A 19,300-nucleotide genomic window follows, 5' to 3' on the forward strand; every position below is an offset into this window, starting at 1 on the left:
ATGCAGAAGCAGTGCATAGTCTTTAAGTCAACCCGCATTTAAGTTCAAGCTGTAGTAGGGTTGCCGGGTCTGGGTTGGAAAATACCTGGAGATTTTCGGAGTAGAGCTGGGAGAGAGTGGGATTGGAGAGGGGCCTCAACATAGTACAATGCCACAGAGTCTACCCTTCAAAGCAGCCATTTTCTCCAGGGAAGTTGATCTGTGTCAACTGAAGATTAGGCTTGCCAATCCCCAGGTCCTAGCGGGGGTTCTCCCTCTTTCCCAGGCTCCTTCCCGCCCTCAGTCAGCTGACGGGCAGGGGGAAGCCCCGACCCAATAGCCACCACGTGACTTTCCACCTCCAGAGGCTTCAGTCTCCGATTGAAAGGCTTCCTCTTGGGATGGTGTGTTTGTGTTACTTTGAAGAAGTTGGCAGCAACTCATGAGTAGAGATGCCAATCCCTCGCTTCAGAGTCACCAGAAACAGGTGGGGGAGAGGGAAATGTCTGCTGGGCACATCATTATTCCCTATGTGAAGATTGATTCTCATAGGGTACAATGGGGAATTGGTCTGGAGGTTTGGGGGGCTCTGGGGGGGCTGTTTTTTGAGGTAGAGGCACCAATTTTTCAGTATAGCATCTAGTGCCTCTCTCCAAAATACCCCCAAAGTTTCAAAACGATTGGACCAGGGGGTCCAATTCTATGAGCCCCAAAAGAAGATGCCCCTATCCTTCATTATTTCCTATGGAAGGAAGGCATTTAAAAAGGTGTGCTGTCCCTTTAAATGTGATGGCCAGAACTCCCTTGGAGTTCAATTATGCTTCTCACACTCTTGCTCCTGGCTCCGCCCCAAAGTCTCCTGGCTCCACCCCCAAAGTCCCCAGATATTTCTTGAATTGGACTTGGCAACCCTATGGAGATTACACGTAAAAGTGAGAGATCTCCAGGCCCCACTTGGAGGCTGGCAACCCTAAGTGGTTCACTTTAGTTTTAAAACAGGCTCACACAACTATGTTTCTAATTGGATTTTATTATCCCTGGTTTTGTTCTACTGATCAAAAAATGTTCAAACATAGAAATTCAACCTGGGTGGGTTTAAGTTTTATAGCTGCGTTGTGAAAACAGGTGCACTGCCTAAATGAAACAGAGGGCAAATGTTTGCTTTCTGAACTATATACACTCTGAAAAATACATCTGCTTGGAAATGTTTTCAGTAAACTTCATCTCAGTTTAAAATAGCAGTATTTGTCTTTGTACACAATCATCAGTACTTAGCCATGGGGGGCATTAAATATACAACCTCTGTAACAAGGAATTCAATTAAGAATTTAAGGAGAATTAGATTTGGAGCATATTTTAATTAAGCACTAACTGAAACCACTTTGATCCCCCACTGCACCCTTTAACAAAGAGAAAAGGGAGAAAAACGTAACAGATACTTTCTTCCTTAGTGATGATCCTAGGCTTTTAAGGGAAAAAATTACATACTGAGATGATAAACACCTTTCTGCCTCATAAACAAACATAAATTTACATCATGTGGGTGCTTCAACTGCCAACGTAGAGCATTTATAAACCCTGGCTTGCCAATACGACAGAACTCTTGGTTGGACCTTTTAAGACTGAAATAGGAACGAGATCTTGGGAAGGTCCTGCTTGTCTAAAGGGTTGAGGGAGGAAAGGCTCCGGGCAATAATTTCCCCTTCCACTCCACCACACTTCTGAAGAGGCATCCTTCCCTTCCTCCTTTGTCTCCCCAAAACAGCCCTCGTTGCCTTTTAAGCAGCTTTTAAAGGGCCTCCGTGAAGGGCTACCGCTGCCCTGCGCTCGCCCCCCCGCCCGCCGGCCAGGTCGCCACTCGCTTCCAGGTGCGCATTACCCGCCAGTGATAGAGGCCAGTCTCTTTCCTCTCCTTCTTCTGGAGCACCACAGCAGCCACGAGAGGCAGCATTCGGGACGACAGGTGACCCAGCATAGCCTGGCGGAACATGAGGCGGAGGCACCCTCGCGAGTGAACTGCAGGGAAGGAAAGAAAAGGCGCCAAGTCCTCGGGCCCTAAACCAAGAGAGCTGGCAGCGGCGTCGAGTCCCGGAGATTGCAGCAACCTTTACTGGAGCGGAGGCACGCTAGCGGGGGCGTGTCTTGGAACGCCTGGCCGTCGGTCGCTGCCTACCTGGCAACGGTTCGTTCGCAGTTTCAGAAGGAAGCAGAATATAACGATTCCAAAGGAGACAGGGCTGCAAAGGTCAGGATTGGGTTTTTGTTGGCAGGTTTGTTCTGCCAGCCGTGGGAACAAGTTACAACTGTTCCTGTAAGACAGCGGCCTCTCAAGGTAGCTTCCATTCACCAGTTCCTGTGACATTTTTTCCCGGTGACAACGCGTGGCAAGTGACCATACGTCATTAAAAAAAAATTATATATTAGCACATACTTGTGAGCTAATACAAGTTTTAAGTTGTCATATGCCCCCCCCCCTCCCCAAGCCCTAAATCAGAAAATTCCTCCAACTCCCCTCTCTCCTTTCAGCACAAACTTTGCCATTTAAAAACTTCCAGAAGTTTGGAGTAAAGTATTAATTTTAAAAACTCCTGCTTAGTCGCCAGGATAATTTGGTTTAAAGATTAGATCACAAAAGAGAGGAACTATTACAAGTAGATTTTTTAAATGACTGGGATCTGACTTATGCTGGAATAAAGTTTGTCATTAAGGTGCCACTGAGCTGTTTTATTTTGGTACAAGGTATTTGAGTTTTTTTTCTAAAGTCTAAGAGGGCTTTACACACTGCTGAGTATCTAGTAAACTAATATGTTTACATGGTCTAACAAACTGAACTCCAAGGTTTCCATAGCTAAACAAGTTGTATGATGAAACACCATGAGGCCACAAACTACATTTCAACATATTCCCTTCAGCCGGTATTAATGTTGCTTTGAGATCACATGGAAATCAGTTTGTACTTTGTTCACTTGACAAGCACTTGTTTTACTGTGGTTCTGTTTTAATTAGGCTGTCGCTTCAGGTAGGAAAATGCAGTCCCATACCTGCCTAAAACTGAAATCCTAAACACCAGTCTAAGGCTGTTTGAAATAAACACAACTAAGTATCTGTGTTAAATCTAACCTAGGCCTACCTGCAAGCCATATCTGACCTTGGACCCTTTCCCCAATGTGTGAGGGTTTATTGTGGTCTGGGAGAAAAGATAAGGCTATACAGAGCTTAATGGCTCATCAGGTCACATCTGACTTTTAATAATGAAAACAGATCCAGAGCTAAATACTTTCTCTCAGAGAAATCTCACTGAAGCCATTGGAACTGTTTAAGAATAGTTTAAATTCCAATCTGCATAAATGCAAAATCACCTGGAAATTTGAGAGGATGTATAGTCTCCAGAGCAATCAAAGCACAGTACTTTAACTTAGTAAATCACATCAGGAAAATGTGATTATTTCTGTGGAAGCATGAAATCTTAGTTTGAAGTCAGTGAGAACTTTGATTAAAAAAAAAAGATTTAAACCAAAACAATAGGTGTAATAAATGGGCATCACTGTAAGACTTTAGTCTTCCTAGAGCAATGATTCAAGGAATGCTGCAGCACTGGAAGTGCAGGAACACTTGATTGCCGATGACAAACGCACTGGGAATATGCTGTATGATGACAAGAAGGAAGTGTCTCACTAGGAATTGCTAATATCACCCCAGAGTTCACTAAAACTCTGCAGTATAGTTATAATGAGCACATTGAGTAGCTGCAGAATACATTTCCTCACCAGTGAGTAACCACAAGCAGTTCTCTCCTGTGATTGGAGGGGGAACAAGTTTCAAATAATTTGGTCTGCATTCAGGTTTACATCTCATTTACATCTTTTACTTAAATAGCACTAACAGACTTTTCACAAATTTGGAAATTGCTAAATTAGACACAATGTATTTCCAAATACCTAGAAAAGTTTTAATTAGAAAACACTGGCTTCAAAAAGCCATGAAAACTAGATTTACAAATTATGTAAAAAATGTGCATTACTTGTATTCTTAATATGGTCCTTTGATAATTTTGTGTCAATCAAGTTCTGGCAACAAAAGAAATCTTTGTTGACAAAGCTCAGGGTGGCTGATTTATTCCTTCCTTAATCTAGTTATTTAGAAAATCTGATGCTACATCTTCAGACCTGCCTGAGAAACATTTCACAGCTTTCGGGTCTTCTGATATGCCTTAACTTTGTCCTCTATTTCATCACCTCAGCATGCTGATTGCTGTCAATCAGTATGTAGTCCCACTGAACCATACTCATCCATAATAATGAACAGAGGATGCTAGGATCACATACAGGAATTGCCTTAGGGAGAAAGCAGGTTACTCAATTGTGCGTTAATACTTCAAATGAGATGTGAGACATAATTTGTTTATGAAGGTTAAGTAGAAACAGTGTTGTAGTTGAGAATCTGGGTGTTACCTTTTGGAAATGTATTGTCAGTACACTTAATCTGATCTACACTATCTCAAATTGCCATTAAGGTTTTAGTGTAAAAGTAGTACCAATACAAATCCATAATTGTGAAAATAAAATTCTGAAAATACTACTTTTTAAAAAAGACATAAGCATGGTGATTTCCCAAATCTTCATAATAATTTATTGCTTTAAATAAACCTGGTATACAGTTAATGTCCCAGATATTGTGCAGGACTATCTGCAGGCAATTACAGTACAAGCCACATCTCTGAAAAAAGTATGTAACTGAAGTGAACTGGCACATAGAAGCTTCATTGTGGAAGAGAAAAGTACATTTGAAAAGCTTCAAATGCAGCACAGAATTTTATTGGCAGCAGAGACTCAACCATGCATTGTTAGGGTCAGAATGAGCTGCACAGATTATTGATTTTATACAATAGTTTCCTTTTGTTGTCAGTTACATATGTACAATGCCACATATGTCCAAGACTCAAACAAAGGTATCTTAATAAATACACAAACAAAATACAGTGGCATTATGTGTTCTCTTCTTCAAACAGGAAAAAAATAGAAGGAATAAAAAAAATTAACACCACAAGAACAAATCCCAAACCTGAAGACTTACTGCCCAAAATAAAGTAGATGTGACCTTGAGAACATACTTTACTGGAAGTGTCATGGAGAAAACCAGAGAAGCAACCTGGTTTAGAGTAGATTCAGTATGTATTATATTTATCCTTGTGCTTCAGTAAGTTGGGTGGATATCTCAGAGAAATCCAGTCAGCATACAAGGTTTTACTGTAGCTTAATTTCCTCAACCTTCTTGTCAGGAGATAAACATGATTTTTTTTTTTTTGCAAAACCCGGAAATGGATTCTATATGTCCAACTTGCTGAATGATTACAAGTACCAATTTAAAAAAAAAAACATAGGTGGACTGGGATGTTGAGAAAATTTCCCCATACAGCTATTCTGAATCACCTGCTTAGCATGAATAGTTGCTCTGACCACTCTTGCATTCATGTGAACACAAATATACATGTATATTCTCTTTACAGATTAATTTTTGCAGGAAAAAAAATGTTAAAACAAACATATTACAGCCTGTAAGGGTATGTGCATACCAGGATTTTCCAATATTAATGTGATCCAAGTACAGAAAGCAGAGGTTTGAATGGGTTATGATGTGCTGGAAATTGAATAAAAAGCATTTATAAGCAATGGTAACACCAAAATCTTGACCAATACTCAAGCAGTAAGACACACACACCCCTATTTTTCCAAGTGAGGATGTTAAGGGATTGTTTTTAATTTTTGGTACAAGTTCAGATACCTGTTCCCTGTCCCATGAAACAATCAATGCAACTTTTCATTACATTAGTAACAGGAATGACTATACACAGTGCAAATAGTTTGTATTTACATACTTCTCAAAAGCAAACTGAAAAGGGAAAATATGTGTTTACCAGTTTCAATCACACTGTATGAGACCAGAACTGCTTGGAACTTTTTATATCAGCAATGACCATTCTGGGTATAAAGGGTAAGAATTATCTGGCTGATATCTACTTACTCCAAACACAAGAAGGAGGAAATCCAGGTATAGTCGTTCTAGAATCACCAGCCTCCAAATGGCCAATAGAAGCAAATCTCAATACAATGCTGATTAAACTATGACAAAAGGCTTCCCCCCCCCCTATCATTGGAATATGGAATCCAACACAAAACATCTCCCATCCATTATTATCATTTGACTATCCTTGGTCAATACTTGAGACATGTCTAAAGATTACTGCTGCAAGATCTTGAGTACAATGGCTACTCATAGCTGCTTTCATCTTTCCTCATGCAGAACTGCTGAGGTTAACCTACAGTGAGTATGCTGAAGAATAGGTACTAAGCCAGTATTGGCAAAGTACAAGTAGAATTATCTGATGGAGTCACTTTGGCCTTAAGTTGCTTGAAAACAACAGGGCTCAGAAGATTAGAGATGCCTTTGTTTGTTTGATTGCCTCCTCTCTCCTTCCAAATAAGCATCATAGCTACTGCAGTTCATGTTATGTAGGCCAATCCTTTCAGGTCTCTGCTGTACCCACTTCTTTGGAGCAGAAATAATGCACGACTACTCCATTGGGATAGTGGGCAAAGGCACTATGGAAAGAAGAAAGTCAGTATCAGTTCAGGTACAGTTATGTTATGATTTTCACACGTACATTTTACTACAAAGAATAAAGCTGTATTTGAACAAAGCAGTAAACAAGTTGCACCTTGTCTACTGCTTTGTTCTATTGCTTCAGACCAACACTGCTGCCCACTTGGATCAAGCTGTATTTGGTTACCTTTAAGGGAGCATAGATCTAGTGTATCTTAACCTCAGGGAAGCACTGATTTTATGTCTGCTTCAAAACCTCTCTGCTACTGTTCTTAAGGTTTTATTTCTGTCGTTCTTGTGTAGTGCTGTGTTCTATAGCTGTATATATCTACTCCTGTATAACCAATGTACAGAGTATTTGGATTTTAAAAACAGCTCCAAAAGTCATCAATATGGGCACTAAAAAAAAACTGGAAGTCACATTATGGTCAGGAGTCAGGACAAAACATAGGTCTAAGCACATATATCCCAAGCTGCCCACTCTCAAGTCAGCTGCATCTCCACAATGAAATCACACAATAAATTTTATACATTCTGAAACTCCCTCATGAGCCAAACTGGTTCCAACTCCATTCCAATACTGTTCTATAGAAATCTCTGCAAAAAAAACCCCAGGTTGAATAGAAATTTCTATGTTACAGGCTTATTTACTTTAGGGATGCTGCCTAATCTCACAACCCACATAGTTTTCCTCAAAAAAAATCCTGTTTTGCTTCTGTCTTGCATGACTACAGCTCTCAATTCTTGCACCATTTTGTTTCCTTACCACAAATTTTGACAGTTATAGCTACACATTTACACAATTTTTACTTTTTCAATGGTATGTAAACAGTGCATAACATAAGTGGTATACAATGGAAGGAAAGAAACAAACCCAATCAGGGACAAGAAAAATGAAAACAAATGAAATGGAAAGGGTCATAAAGACAACATATAAAACAAATGCATTTTTATTATTCTGTTTCACATACCTATTTCCAATCTTTTTTTTACATACACTGCAAACCTTTTCCTCTGTGATGATACATTTTACTTGCTGGTGTACAATCCGTTCCTCCTGTATCTATAGAAAAAAATAAGAACATTTTGATTACACATGCTCCCTCATCTCTGGAGGCAATGCCTCACACACACCATGTATTTGTTTTAAATCTCCCGCTTGATAAGTATGAATAAAAAAACCAATGAATACATACTCTCAAGAATTCAGCATGGAGAAGGTTCTTAAGTACTTGACTGAATCGCTTCTTCTGTGCATTTTCTTCAAGGACCTTTTCCAGGAAGATTCGGATCTCACTAATTTGAGTGTTGGCTGGGAGGAGGTTTATTGCCTAGAGATACACAATCAGAAAACTAACATGATACTTGGCACGAAAGTGTTTCCTAAAATTGTTTCCAATAGTCCTATTGCTCCTCTTGATTTCTGCACTTCTGCAGTATGCCTTAGAAAAAGTCTCCTGCAAAGTTTCCACTTACAGACTAATGTTATGTGTTAGAAACAGATTATCTGTTGTGCAGTGCTCATGGAAGAACAAGGACTATTTCATATACCGAAGTTTGTTTCCTCATGCAGAAACATCACAACCTGTGCACCACTCACATCACCATTCTAATAAAATCCTTACTTTGGTAGTGTCCAACTTGCTGTGATGAAGTTCCAAAACCTGCAATGCTGCCTGGAGATTAGCTTGCGGTTCCAAAAGTTCCATCTTGATTGGTCCTAAGCAGTGAACACTAGGTGGTGAGAGGTACATTCGAAGCAGAGACAAGTACACCTGTATAACACAAAGCAAACCACTGAAGACAGTCTTTGTAGTATAACTGAATGGTTCTAAAGAGTGCTTTTATAAAGGGAATAGGATAGTGGTCTATTGCAATGTTTACTACATAACATTATCTTGCTCATATTACACTGTCTTCTACTCTTATAATCCTTTCTCTGCATTGTTTATGGTACATCACATTTTATACTGGTTTGTTTGCATTGTTTTCTAATTCTGCAATTCTAGTCCTATTGTGTTATGCATTGAATGTCTTCTGCTGATTGTATTAATTTCATATTTTGTAATCTGCCTTGAGTCACAGTGAAAAACAGAAGGCTATAAATTAAATTTGAAAAATGCCATGGCATTGACCATGCCAGTCCACAACTGAGGGAAGCCCATTTAACCTCACAGCAGTAATCATCTTTTGAACAATTTACAACTTTTATCTTGCTAAAATTCAAGGGGGTCACGTAGCATTTGTATATCACAGTTGTCCTATATTAAATCATCGGTATCCAATCTAGGACTTCTGATATTCCTGTGAACTAATGATTTCCACTGACTTCAGTGGACAGATAAGGGTGCATGTCTGAAAAAGAACAAGCTAACAGATTGGCTACATCCTCAGTGGAAGAAGTGAAACCATTTCAAGCAGTGTATACATCACAGGACCTTGCTGCTTGGCCAAATGAGTGGAATTAACGGAATATCAGCTTTTAAATAACAACACTCCAAAGATTAAAAGCTTTAGTAGCAATTTGTCTTTGTAGCACCTACCAACCAACCAAGATCTCCTGACTACTGCATCCTAAAAACTTGCTTTTATAAGAATGTGTTTAGACATGAAAACCTGCTTCCCACTATCTTTTCCTACCTTTAATGCAACTGTTTAATCTGGCAGGAAATGTATCCTCCAGTATGCCAATTAAAGAAAAAAAATGAAGTGTACCAGTAGCTATGCTAGCCCTTATATTTTTCATCATTGGAATTTTGTTTCCTTGATATACTTGTTGTTGTTCAATTGCACAGTTCAGTCCAACTCTTTGCGACCCCATGGACAAAATCACGCCAGGCCCTCCTGTCTTCCACCATCCTCCGAAGTCTGCTCAAATTCGTGTTTGTTACATCAATAACGCTGTCCAGCCATCTCATCTTTTGCCGTCCTTGTTTTGCCTTTTGTCTTTCCCAGCATCAGGATCTTCTCCAGTGAGTGCTCCCTTCTCATTTGGTGGCCAAAGTATTTGAGCTTCAGCATCTGACTTTCCAGGGAACAGTCTGAGTTGATTTCCCTTAGGACTGACTGATTGGATCTTTTTGCAGTCCAAGGGACTCTCAAGATTCTTCTCCAGCACCACAGCTCAAAAGCATCTATTCTTCTGCGCTCGACCTTCCTTATGGTCCAGCTCTCACAGCCATACATTACTAGAACATATATATACTAGATATACTAGAACATGAGTTTACATCAGTCTATACATTCATCAATAAAAACTGAACCAGTACACATATTCAGCCTTGCTTGTAAAGCACTGTGGAAGTTGAATCTACCACGCATGCTCTTCAGGATGGATCATACAGGAATTATGTGTAAAGTGTATTTGATGGAGCAGCAAAAATGTAAAAACATGCTAATATATGGAGGTAGGAGAACAGTATATTGTTGTGTATACAAAACTACATAATAATCTTGGCATGTTTTTAAGACGCTAAAAAACTCAAATCTCACGAACTCATTAGTTCATAATATAAGGTCTTCTTTGGTTTGAACACTGCTAATATAATTCGTTAACTGGAGAGCTAAGAAAAATGTATTTTATAAAATTTGCAGCATCAATCTGAAGATGGTTGAAAATAAAATACTCACATCTTTGCTGCCATCTTTGCTTCTATCATAGTGTTTGTGACAGTAACTGAAACAGCATCAAAAGAAAATTCACAGCAGTCAAAACCTATCATACAACAGGGTTACTTGTTCAGATGTATTACCTAAAAATTACCAGAGAATATTAAACAGCATTTAAATGTATTTTTCATTTAGCAAAATGAAAGCTCAAACATGGCAATGGATGATCATACATCAAATACAGAACACTATTTAGATGAATCATCTGTGTATCAATCATCAATGTACTTGCTAATTCCTACTTACTTTGTTAGCTATTGACAGAACTGCTTTAGTTCTGTCCACCCTCTACTAGGGCTTCCTCTCTAATTGCAATGATAATAATATAGGTTTTTATTGTAAAACAAATTGAGAAATCATAAGATTACCATTTATAATTATAATAATAATAAATTTATATTCCGCCCTCCCCGCCAAAGCAGGCTCAGGGCGGCTCACAACATAAAAACTTCAACAGTTAAAACAATGCATATTATAAATCATACATACATATTATAAATCACACATTATAAATTTAAACGAAAAAAGTCACAAAACAAAGTTTTGCTGGTAACTCCTAAACAGCTCTCCAGCATAAATCTGAGAAACTAATCAGTACTGCAGGTATCTGCTTGAGTTTCCATATTGCACTACAAGCTAATGCAACACTTAAACTATGGTAACATCAGCTGAACCGGGAAAACAGGCTGCCTACCTGTAACTGATGGCCTTCAAGTGGTCATCTGTGCAGTCACACACATGGGTACTGTGCTCAGACACAAACCCTACCTCAGAGACTCCTTTTTGGGGTGCTTTTCTTTTCTGAAGAGAAGTCATGCACTGTGCATGCCTGGTGTGAGGGAAAAGTATTCCACCCACTAAGTTTCTTCCAGCTGCTACTGACAAGTCCAGTCAGCAAAAAAGCAAATGAGGAAGAGCCAGCAGTGGGGAAGGCTGGGTGGGCATATGCGACTGCACAGATGACCATTTGAAGATCAGTTACAGGTAAGCAACCTGTTTATCTTCACTGTGGTCTCTGTGCAGTCGCACACATGTGACTAGCAAGCTTTAACGGAAGGATGTAGGCTGCTGGCAAAAAAAGACCAATTAAGTGAACCTATACTTTACCTGCAGGCACTTACCTGAACAGGCATTAGTGGAAAACCGAATGAAGCATGACCTGACCAAAGAAAGCACCTTGTCTTGCCCACATATCCAAAGTATGGTGTGTCATGAAGGTGGATGGAGAGGACCAAGTAGCAGCTGCACAGATGTGCTCCAAGGAGACGCCTTTAAGAAAGGCAGATGAGGTGGAAACAGCCCTGGTGAATGTGCTTTCAATGACACAGGAAAAGGCTGCTTGGCCAGTTTGTAGCATAAGGTAATAGCCGAGGTTACCCATTTTGAAAAACGCTGTGTGGATACTTCACAGCCTTGATGTTGTTTCCCATAAGTCACAAATAAATATGAGTCTTTACAGAAGGGCTGCATCCATGACAAACAGAAAAGCAAGAACTCTCTTGACATCTAGATTATGCAAGGATCTTTGGCCACTGTTCTTCGGGTCCAAGAAAAACACAGGGAGGACCAGAGCTTTTTTATAGCAGGAACTCCTTTGCATATTAGGCCACATACCCTTAAGGACCATAGTTCTAGACAGATGGAAAGTCAAAACAATTTTTGGAAGAAACACAGGTTCAGTTCTAAGAACTACTTTGTCCTTATAGAAAATGGTACATGGTGGGTCTGAGCAAAAAGCACATATGTCACTGGCTTATTTGTCTGATGTAAGAGCTTCCAGAAGAGCCGTCTTCCAAGACAGAAGTTGCGGGGAGACTGATGCCAACAGCTCAAATGGTGGCCATATAAGTTGTGCTAAAACCAGAGACAGACTCCAGGAAGGAACCACAGGGTGAACAGGAGGGTGCAAGTGCAAAAGCCCTTTAAGGAACAACTTTGTTAGGTTATGAGAAAAACCGTTTTATCGACCCTTTGCTAATGGATGATGGGATCCAACCTTCTTGTGGGGGTGCCATTCCATCTACCATCACCTACAGCAATTGTAACCCCAGGCAACTGATGTAGAGGTTGCATTTAGCAGCCATCCATTGGCCTTGTGCAAGTCAACATTCTGAAGTGGGCTCCCCAACCCCGTTTGGAGGTGCCTGTGATGACAATTGCTGTAGGTGATGGTAGGTGGAATGGCATACCTGCAAGAAGGTTGGATCCCATTGTCCGCCAGCAAAGGGTCAATAAAATGGTTTGTGGTACTGTGACTCTGTTTAACTGATGTTGTTAGTGTGGATGAAAGGCTGGAATAGACCACAGCTGCATCAGACGCATGCTCAGCTGGGCAAAATGTAGGACCAAAGTCGTAGTGGCCATTAACCGCCCCCCCCCCCCCCAGCATATGTTGAATTACCAATGCTGGCTGTGTTGGAGAAGTGAGAATGGTAGATGCTCTGGTTCGTATGTGAAGACTGTGGTCTAGAGGAAGATATGCCAAGTGTTGCACCATGCATCGTCGAGCACCTATGAACTGAAGGTCTTGGGTGGGAGTGAGCTTTGACTTAGAAAGACTGACACACAGACCTAAAGATGTCAGAAGAGTCAGAGTGGTGGAAATATCTGACTGAAGCTGTTCTGGAGACTGAGACACTATCAGCCAGTCATTGATGTAAGGAAAGACTGAAATGCCTCGTTGTCTAAGAGCTGCAGCTACCACATGCATTTGGTGAAAATGTGTGGTGTGGTCAAGAGGCCAAATGGGAGCATGCAAAATTGGTAGTGGTGATCACCCATCATAAATCTCAGAAATCATCTATGTTGTGGGTAGATAACAATGTGGAAATAAGTGTCCTGAAGATCCTGGGATGCTAACCAAGAGTCTTTGGACATTAGTGGAAGAATAGCCTGAACTGTATTCATTGGAAACTTTTTGTGGGGGATGAACTTGTTGAGTTTGTGCAGATCCATGACTGGACTTTGTTCTCCATCCCACTTTGGAATGATAAAGTATTGGGAATAAAAGTCTTTGCAATGTTGATATGTAGGCATATGACAGAAACAAAAACACACAAGAGAAGCCACAATCACTCACAAAAAGCCCACAATAACTATAAGCATTCCTTGTAACACACTCTTATTTAAAGTCCTCTTGTTGATTGGTGTGGTGAACTTGTGCAAGTCCATCACGTATGAAAATATGACAATATCTATGAAATAATAGTTGAAATATCCAGATGAGGTGGGCCATTGATGCCGAAAATGTTCCTGGCACTGCAGTTATCTTCTGGCACTGCTATTATTTTGCTCTTTAATTGATGAAAGCCTGGATGATCTGACACTAAAACTATTTTGCTCATTTAAATTGATGTAAACTTTGGATTAAGAAGACTGTGGACTATTGCTACTTGCTCTGTATGGATACACCCACACTGACTGTGTTGTAATGGACCACAGAAATACTGGCACCTTGTCACTGTGGAGGACTGTTTAATTTCAACTGTATGACAGGGTTATTCATGTACAAGAGACTTTCAACAAGAGAACTATAAATAAGAGTGCGTTGCGAGGAATACTTATAGTTATTGTGGGCTTTCTGTGAGTGGCTGCAGCTTCTCGTGTGTTTTTGTTCCTATCATTACTCCTGGCCGAACTCCCCCTTCCTTTTTTTTTAATATGTAGGCATAAGCTCACAGAGTAGAATTTCAACATCTAGAAAGGGAGACAGAAGAGCTGGAACAAATTGATGGGATCAAGGGGGCAAAAGAAATTCTATGGTGTACCCTATTCCTATTATGATCAGAACCCAGGAGTCTGCAGTTATGTTCTCCCAGGCAGAGAGGAATGGTAGCAGACTTGTGCCCGCAGATGGTGCGTAAGGTAGAGGTTGTGGGAGAGGAAGTTCCAGAGATTGAATGTGAGAGTCAAAGGGACTGTTTAGAAGGGAGTGTAGACTTCTTTGAAGATTGGGACTTTGTTTTTTGATAGTACGGTTGTTTTGATGAAAGAGCTTTGTGCTTCCAATAATCAGATTGTCAAGATCTGGACTGCTTATAGTAGGCTGGCTTCCTCGGCTTAGAGAGAGCCAGTTTGGTGTAGTGGTTAAGTATGCGGACTCTTATCTGGGAGAACTGGGTTTGATTCCCCACTCCTCCACTTGCACCTGCTGGAATGGCCTTGGGTCAGCCATAGCTTTCGTAGTTGTTGGCCTTGAAAGAGCTCTCTTAGCCCCACCTACCTCACAGGGTGTCTTGTTGTGGGTGGGGGGGGGGAGAGGAAGGTAAAGGAGATTGTGATTGCTCTGAGACTGAGATTCAGAGTATAGGGCAGGACAGAAATCCAATATCATCATCTTCTTCCCCCTTTAAGTCTGTGGCTGAGTGACTCCTGGGCTCTTCGCTCTTTTCCTGATATCATCCACACTGGTGAGGATTTCATGCTGTTGAATGGAAAAGCCCTTGGCCATCAAAAGGCAGATCTTCAATCTTAAGTTTGTTGTCAGGCTGCAGGGTAGTAGTGCATAACCATGCAAGGCAACGAAATGCCACAGAAGTGGCAAGGGCCCTCAAACAGCAAGAAACCACATGTCAAACTGAGTTGATTTGCTGTTTGCTGACTCTAGACAACTCTGCAATGAGTTGTGTTGCTGTATTCTAAGAGAAATCTAGAAAGGCCGGCATGAGAGCAGGAGAAGAAAAGGCGGGGGGGGGGGGAACAGTACCAATTTGAAGTGATGGAGAAGAAAACAACAAAGTTGAGGCAGTTGAGGAGAGGAACGCAGCAAGGTAGGTGTTATCCAAATGGTGGTTATCCAAACTGAGTGGGTGGAGCGCTTTCCCCTCACTCCAGGTAAGTGCAGTGCATGCCTGCTCCCCAGGGAGGGAAAACTGCGCTAAAAAGCCTGAGGCTAGCTTTGGGAGTCTCCAAGATAGGGCTTGTGTTTGAGCGCAGTACCCTGTGTTGGACTGCAGAGACCATGATGAAGATGCTAAGGTAAGGTGGAAACACAGTACTGTAGCTTACACTTTACATATATATATTACCTCCCACCCAAACAGGTAAGAAACACTGATTAAAGTAGATCAAAACAACATACTTTTCAGCCATTTTGGTATCCTTCAGGATATGCACATATATAAAGAGTGCCTGTTCATGGTTTCCCATCCGTCCCAGCAGCAACGCACGTTCTTCTAGAAGGCCTGAGGGTAGGAGTAGAAAATAGTAGTTATTGAACTCAACGGCAACATCAACTGGCAGAATTTGTCTATGAGACGAGGTTATAAAAATAATAAAAAGTGAGAAGCGAACTAAGCAGCAGAGAATGATAAAAAATACTTACCTCGGTATATCTTTCATTACATTATAGGCACAGGCTCAACAGCAAACTCTGATTATTCTAGAGGTCAGTGAGTCACATTCATTTATTCTACTGTATACCATTTTTCAGTTACATATACTCTTCTCAAGAGGCATATCTTAACATAAAACAAAGCTATCATCTTCTGTAGCCTACAGAAGACATTTACAAACAGCTGTCACATACAGCAGCAGCTCTTCTGCTACAGGCCAGCAGAGACATAAACAAGAAAACTTTAATTAATTACACATGAGAATCCATTTGCATTCACTGAAATAAACGCAGCTGACTCGATACCCAGTATGAAAGGACTTCAACATTACTGGACCACTTCTTACCATCAAAGGGAAAGTCACTGATAAGCTGCTCAGCATCATAGCAACTGGAAGTCTCAAGAAAGAAAAGAAGTTTTTGCCGATACTCTCCTAGTTCTCCTTCCTCCTCTCCAGCTGGCACTGGTGTTTTATCTGCAAGGTAAGAAGAACTGCATCTGTTAATAATAACAAAATGCAAGCAACACAGTAAAATTAAATTCTCTACAAAGCACCATTTCCACTCGACATTATGATACACCATCATTTCTCTGATGCTAAATGACAGAAAGGCATTTCCAAATATATTTAAAAAGGCATTTTAATTTTTTTATAGGAGGAGATTGGATTTATACCCCGCCCTTCACTACCCAAAGAAGTCTCAAAGCAGTTTACCATTTCCTTTCCCTTCCCCTCCTTACAACAGACATGCTGTGAGGTAGCTGGGGCTGAGAGAGCTCTCCCAGAACTGCTCTTGAGCAGAACAGTTTTGACAGAACTTGTGGCTGACCCAAGGTCACATCAACAGGTGCATGCGGAGGAGTAGGGAATCAAACCCAGTTCTCCCAGGTAAGAGTCCACACGCTTAACCACTACATCAAACAGACAGTGAAACAAAATGGGTCCTGGAACCTACAATATTGCTCTTCCTGAAATATGCCTTGTCTACAATTTCATTTTTATATAGCTTGGCTATATAGTTTTGCTATTGGAAGGGAATTAGGAAGGGAATTGAAAACAAATCAGCCAGTATCATAATGCCCCGTATAAATCGATGGTGCGGTCTCGTTTGGAGTACTGTGTGCAATTCTGGTCACCACACCTCAAAAAGGATATTATAGCATTGGAAAAAGTCCAGAAAAGGGCAACTAGAATAATTAAAGGTTTGGAACACTTTCCCTATGAAGAAAGGTTAAAACGCCTGGGGCTCTTTAGGTTGGAGAAACGTCAACTGCGGGGTGACATGATAGAGGTTTACAAGATTATGCATGGGATGGAGAAAGAAGTACTTTTCTCCCTTTCTCACAATACAAGAACTCGTGGGCATTCCATGAAATTGCTGAGCAGTCAGGTTAAAACGGATAAAAAGAAGTACTTCTTCACCCAAAGGGTGATTAACATGTGGAATTCACTGCCACGGGAGGTGGTGGCAGCTACAAGCATAGCCAGCTTCAAGAGGGGATTGGATAAAAATATGGAGCAGAGGTCCATCAGTGGCTCTTATGTTCTTATGGCTTCAAGTCCATTATATTTTTGTAAGCTGAAGCAGACCGTAAATTACCTGGAGGAAAAGAGGTGAGATACTCTTTCATTAAGTCTTGCACTTTCTCACAGTAAAGTTGGATTAGGCGGTTGTGGAATTCTGAACCAGACTCTTCCCAGATAAGGATTATATGTTCCTGTGAATACATGTACATATCTGATGTATGGAAGTTGATTGTAGAAGCCTCTCCTCCTTCCGCCAAAATTTCAAAAATGTGATCAAAACAACCCATTTCACTTCCATTCCTTCATTTAAGCTAGAAACTCCCCCCAAAATAATGATTAAAAAACACCTCATATACTACCCACTGATATAGATTTATTGATTTTAAATTTATGAACACAATCTTCAGAAATCTATTAGATATTGCTAGAGGTTTGATACACAAGAGCTACTAAACAGAACAAAACACTTTGCTGCAATCTGTGTTCTTACCAAGTAAGGAATAGCCAAGCTTTTAAAATTCTCCCTCAGGAAGTTAAGAACCCTTTCACGTGGGAGGGCTTCCACCTCAGGAAGATCTTCTGTAAATATCTGCCAGACAAAAATGGGAGTAATAGGTTGAGACATGATACAACCACAATGAAAAGTTTTCATGAAGATGAAGAAAGTTGGATTTATACTTCGCCCTTCACTCAGGAGTCTCAAAGTGACTTACAATCTCTTTTCCCTTCCCCTCCCCACAGCAGACATCCTGTGAGGTAGATGGGCTAAGAGAGCTCTGAGAGAACTGTGACTGGCTTAAGGTCACCCAGCTGGCTGCATGTGAAGAAGTGGGGAATCAAACCCAGTTCTCTGGATTAGAGTCCGCCGCTCTTAACCACTATACCAAACTGGCTCTCAAGTCCATGAACAGTAGCCCCTGAATAATCAGCCGACAGTACACTATACATCAGAACACAATTGCAATCCTGTGCAAAATACATTTATTTCAAAATGTTTTGCACAGAGGAAGTTCTAAGTGGTTTTTATTTTTAACTGTTGGGGCCTTATGTTGCAGTCCACACAACCCATCAGTTTTTTAAGCCCATCAGTGAGACTCCCCTGTAAGTTTGCCCACATTACTGCTTTCAACAAGATCTGCTGGTACTTCTGCTTTTTCTACATGGCGTGGAGAAGGAGTATTTACCTAGCCAGAGATGTCACTGCATCACAGGAAGTGAGCAGGCTTTCAGAAACTGAGAAATTTAGCCTGGCCTGTATGTATCTGGCTCACAGTGAAAACATAAGCATAGTTACACCTTTCCTTATTCCACTGACTTCACTGGGTTTAGAAGAGTATAAACTCTGTATAGGATTACATGGTCAATGAGCAAAATTTGAAACTATTTTACCTATGCTCATTTTTAGCTGGGTTTGTTTTGAATCCTCCTGAAGCCAACAAAGACCCAACATCTACAAGCAGTCAACCTTTTCTACAGCATCAATCTTTTCATGAAGAAAGCACAACATAAGGCTAGAGATTCCAAGTGGTGATCCTTTTCTCCTCTCCCTCACATCCAACAGTTGTTCTCCATAGTATCTACTAACCATGAAATGCATGATTTAGCCTCAAAATCAAATGTCCTGTGACACTAAAAGGCTAACAGAAGCTGTTCTGAGCCAGAGCTGTTAAAAGGTGCCACCATAATGACTTGACTGCAACAGACTAACATTGGCTATCCTCTCTGGAACTTCACCAGCAGTCACCTAAGCAGCAAATAATGGAGATTTGATGCAGTCCATGCCAACCTCACCTTCTCAAGATAGAATTACTTGGCTAGTTTACTATTTTGGAACTCAAAAGAACTCTTCATTTTGATTAATCTAATCTAAAGGTAAGGCAAATAAAGACAAGCAAAATAGGCTTTTGAGAAGATAGCAGAAAAGCTCACAGCAAGCATCGGATGCTGTTGTTCAAACCTGTTACGTGCATAACAGAATTGTGTAACCCAATGTTAAGGATATCTTTTAATAAACTGCAGATCTGCAATATGGCTATATGAAATACAGTAGCTTGGAGAGGATATATGTGGCAGTGGGGTAGAAACTGCCCCAGCTGTAATAAAAACTACTGCACATGAATGGATTGCCATGTGGGAACAGTTGCCAATTTAAAGTGTGTCCCATGTTGGGTTTGTAACATTAATTTATTTT

At 40.6% G+C, this 19,300-nt stretch overlaps 2 protein-coding genes across 3 annotated transcripts in view; both read right to left on the reverse strand.

Annotated features, from left to right (window-relative positions):
- The window catches only part of PLA2G4F (phospholipase A2 group IVF), a 57,528-nt gene extending 55,282 nt beyond the window's left edge, over positions 1 to 2,246 (reverse strand). Inside the window, exon 1 of the mRNA XM_060262646.1 lies at positions 1,859 to 2,246. Coding sequence (XP_060118629.1) covers positions 1,859 to 1,969 — 111 coding nt within the window. The 5' untranslated portion in view covers positions 1,970 to 2,246. The remainder of the gene's footprint in view (positions 1 to 1,858) is intronic.
- Positions 2,247 to 6,118: 3,872 nt separating this feature from the next.
- The window catches only part of VPS39 (VPS39 subunit of HOPS complex), a 55,134-nt gene continuing 41,952 nt past the window's right edge, over positions 6,119 to 19,300 (reverse strand). For both annotated transcript variants that reach the window (XM_060261723.1, XM_060261722.1), the window contains 9 exons: positions 17,600 to 17,698; positions 17,183 to 17,300; positions 15,928 to 16,056; positions 15,329 to 15,431; positions 10,210 to 10,255; positions 8,205 to 8,354; positions 7,776 to 7,910; positions 7,551 to 7,642; positions 6,119 to 6,578 (listed from right to left, as the gene is read on the reverse strand). In XM_060261723.1, coding sequence (XP_060117706.1) covers positions 6,503 to 6,578; positions 7,551 to 7,642; positions 7,776 to 7,910; positions 8,205 to 8,354; positions 10,210 to 10,255; positions 15,329 to 15,431; positions 15,928 to 16,056; positions 17,183 to 17,300; positions 17,600 to 17,698 — 948 coding nt within the window. In that variant the 3' untranslated portion in view covers positions 6,119 to 6,502. The remainder of the gene's footprint in view (positions 6,579 to 7,550; positions 7,643 to 7,775; positions 7,911 to 8,204; positions 8,355 to 10,209; positions 10,256 to 15,328; positions 15,432 to 15,927; positions 16,057 to 17,182; positions 17,301 to 17,599; positions 17,699 to 19,300) is intronic.

The sequence above is a fragment of the Heteronotia binoei genome, chromosome 21, assembly GCF_032191835.1.
Source record: "Heteronotia binoei isolate CCM8104 ecotype False Entrance Well chromosome 21, APGP_CSIRO_Hbin_v1, whole genome shotgun sequence".
In the NCBI taxonomy this organism is placed as follows: Eukaryota; Metazoa; Chordata; class Lepidosauria; order Squamata; family Gekkonidae; genus Heteronotia; species Heteronotia binoei.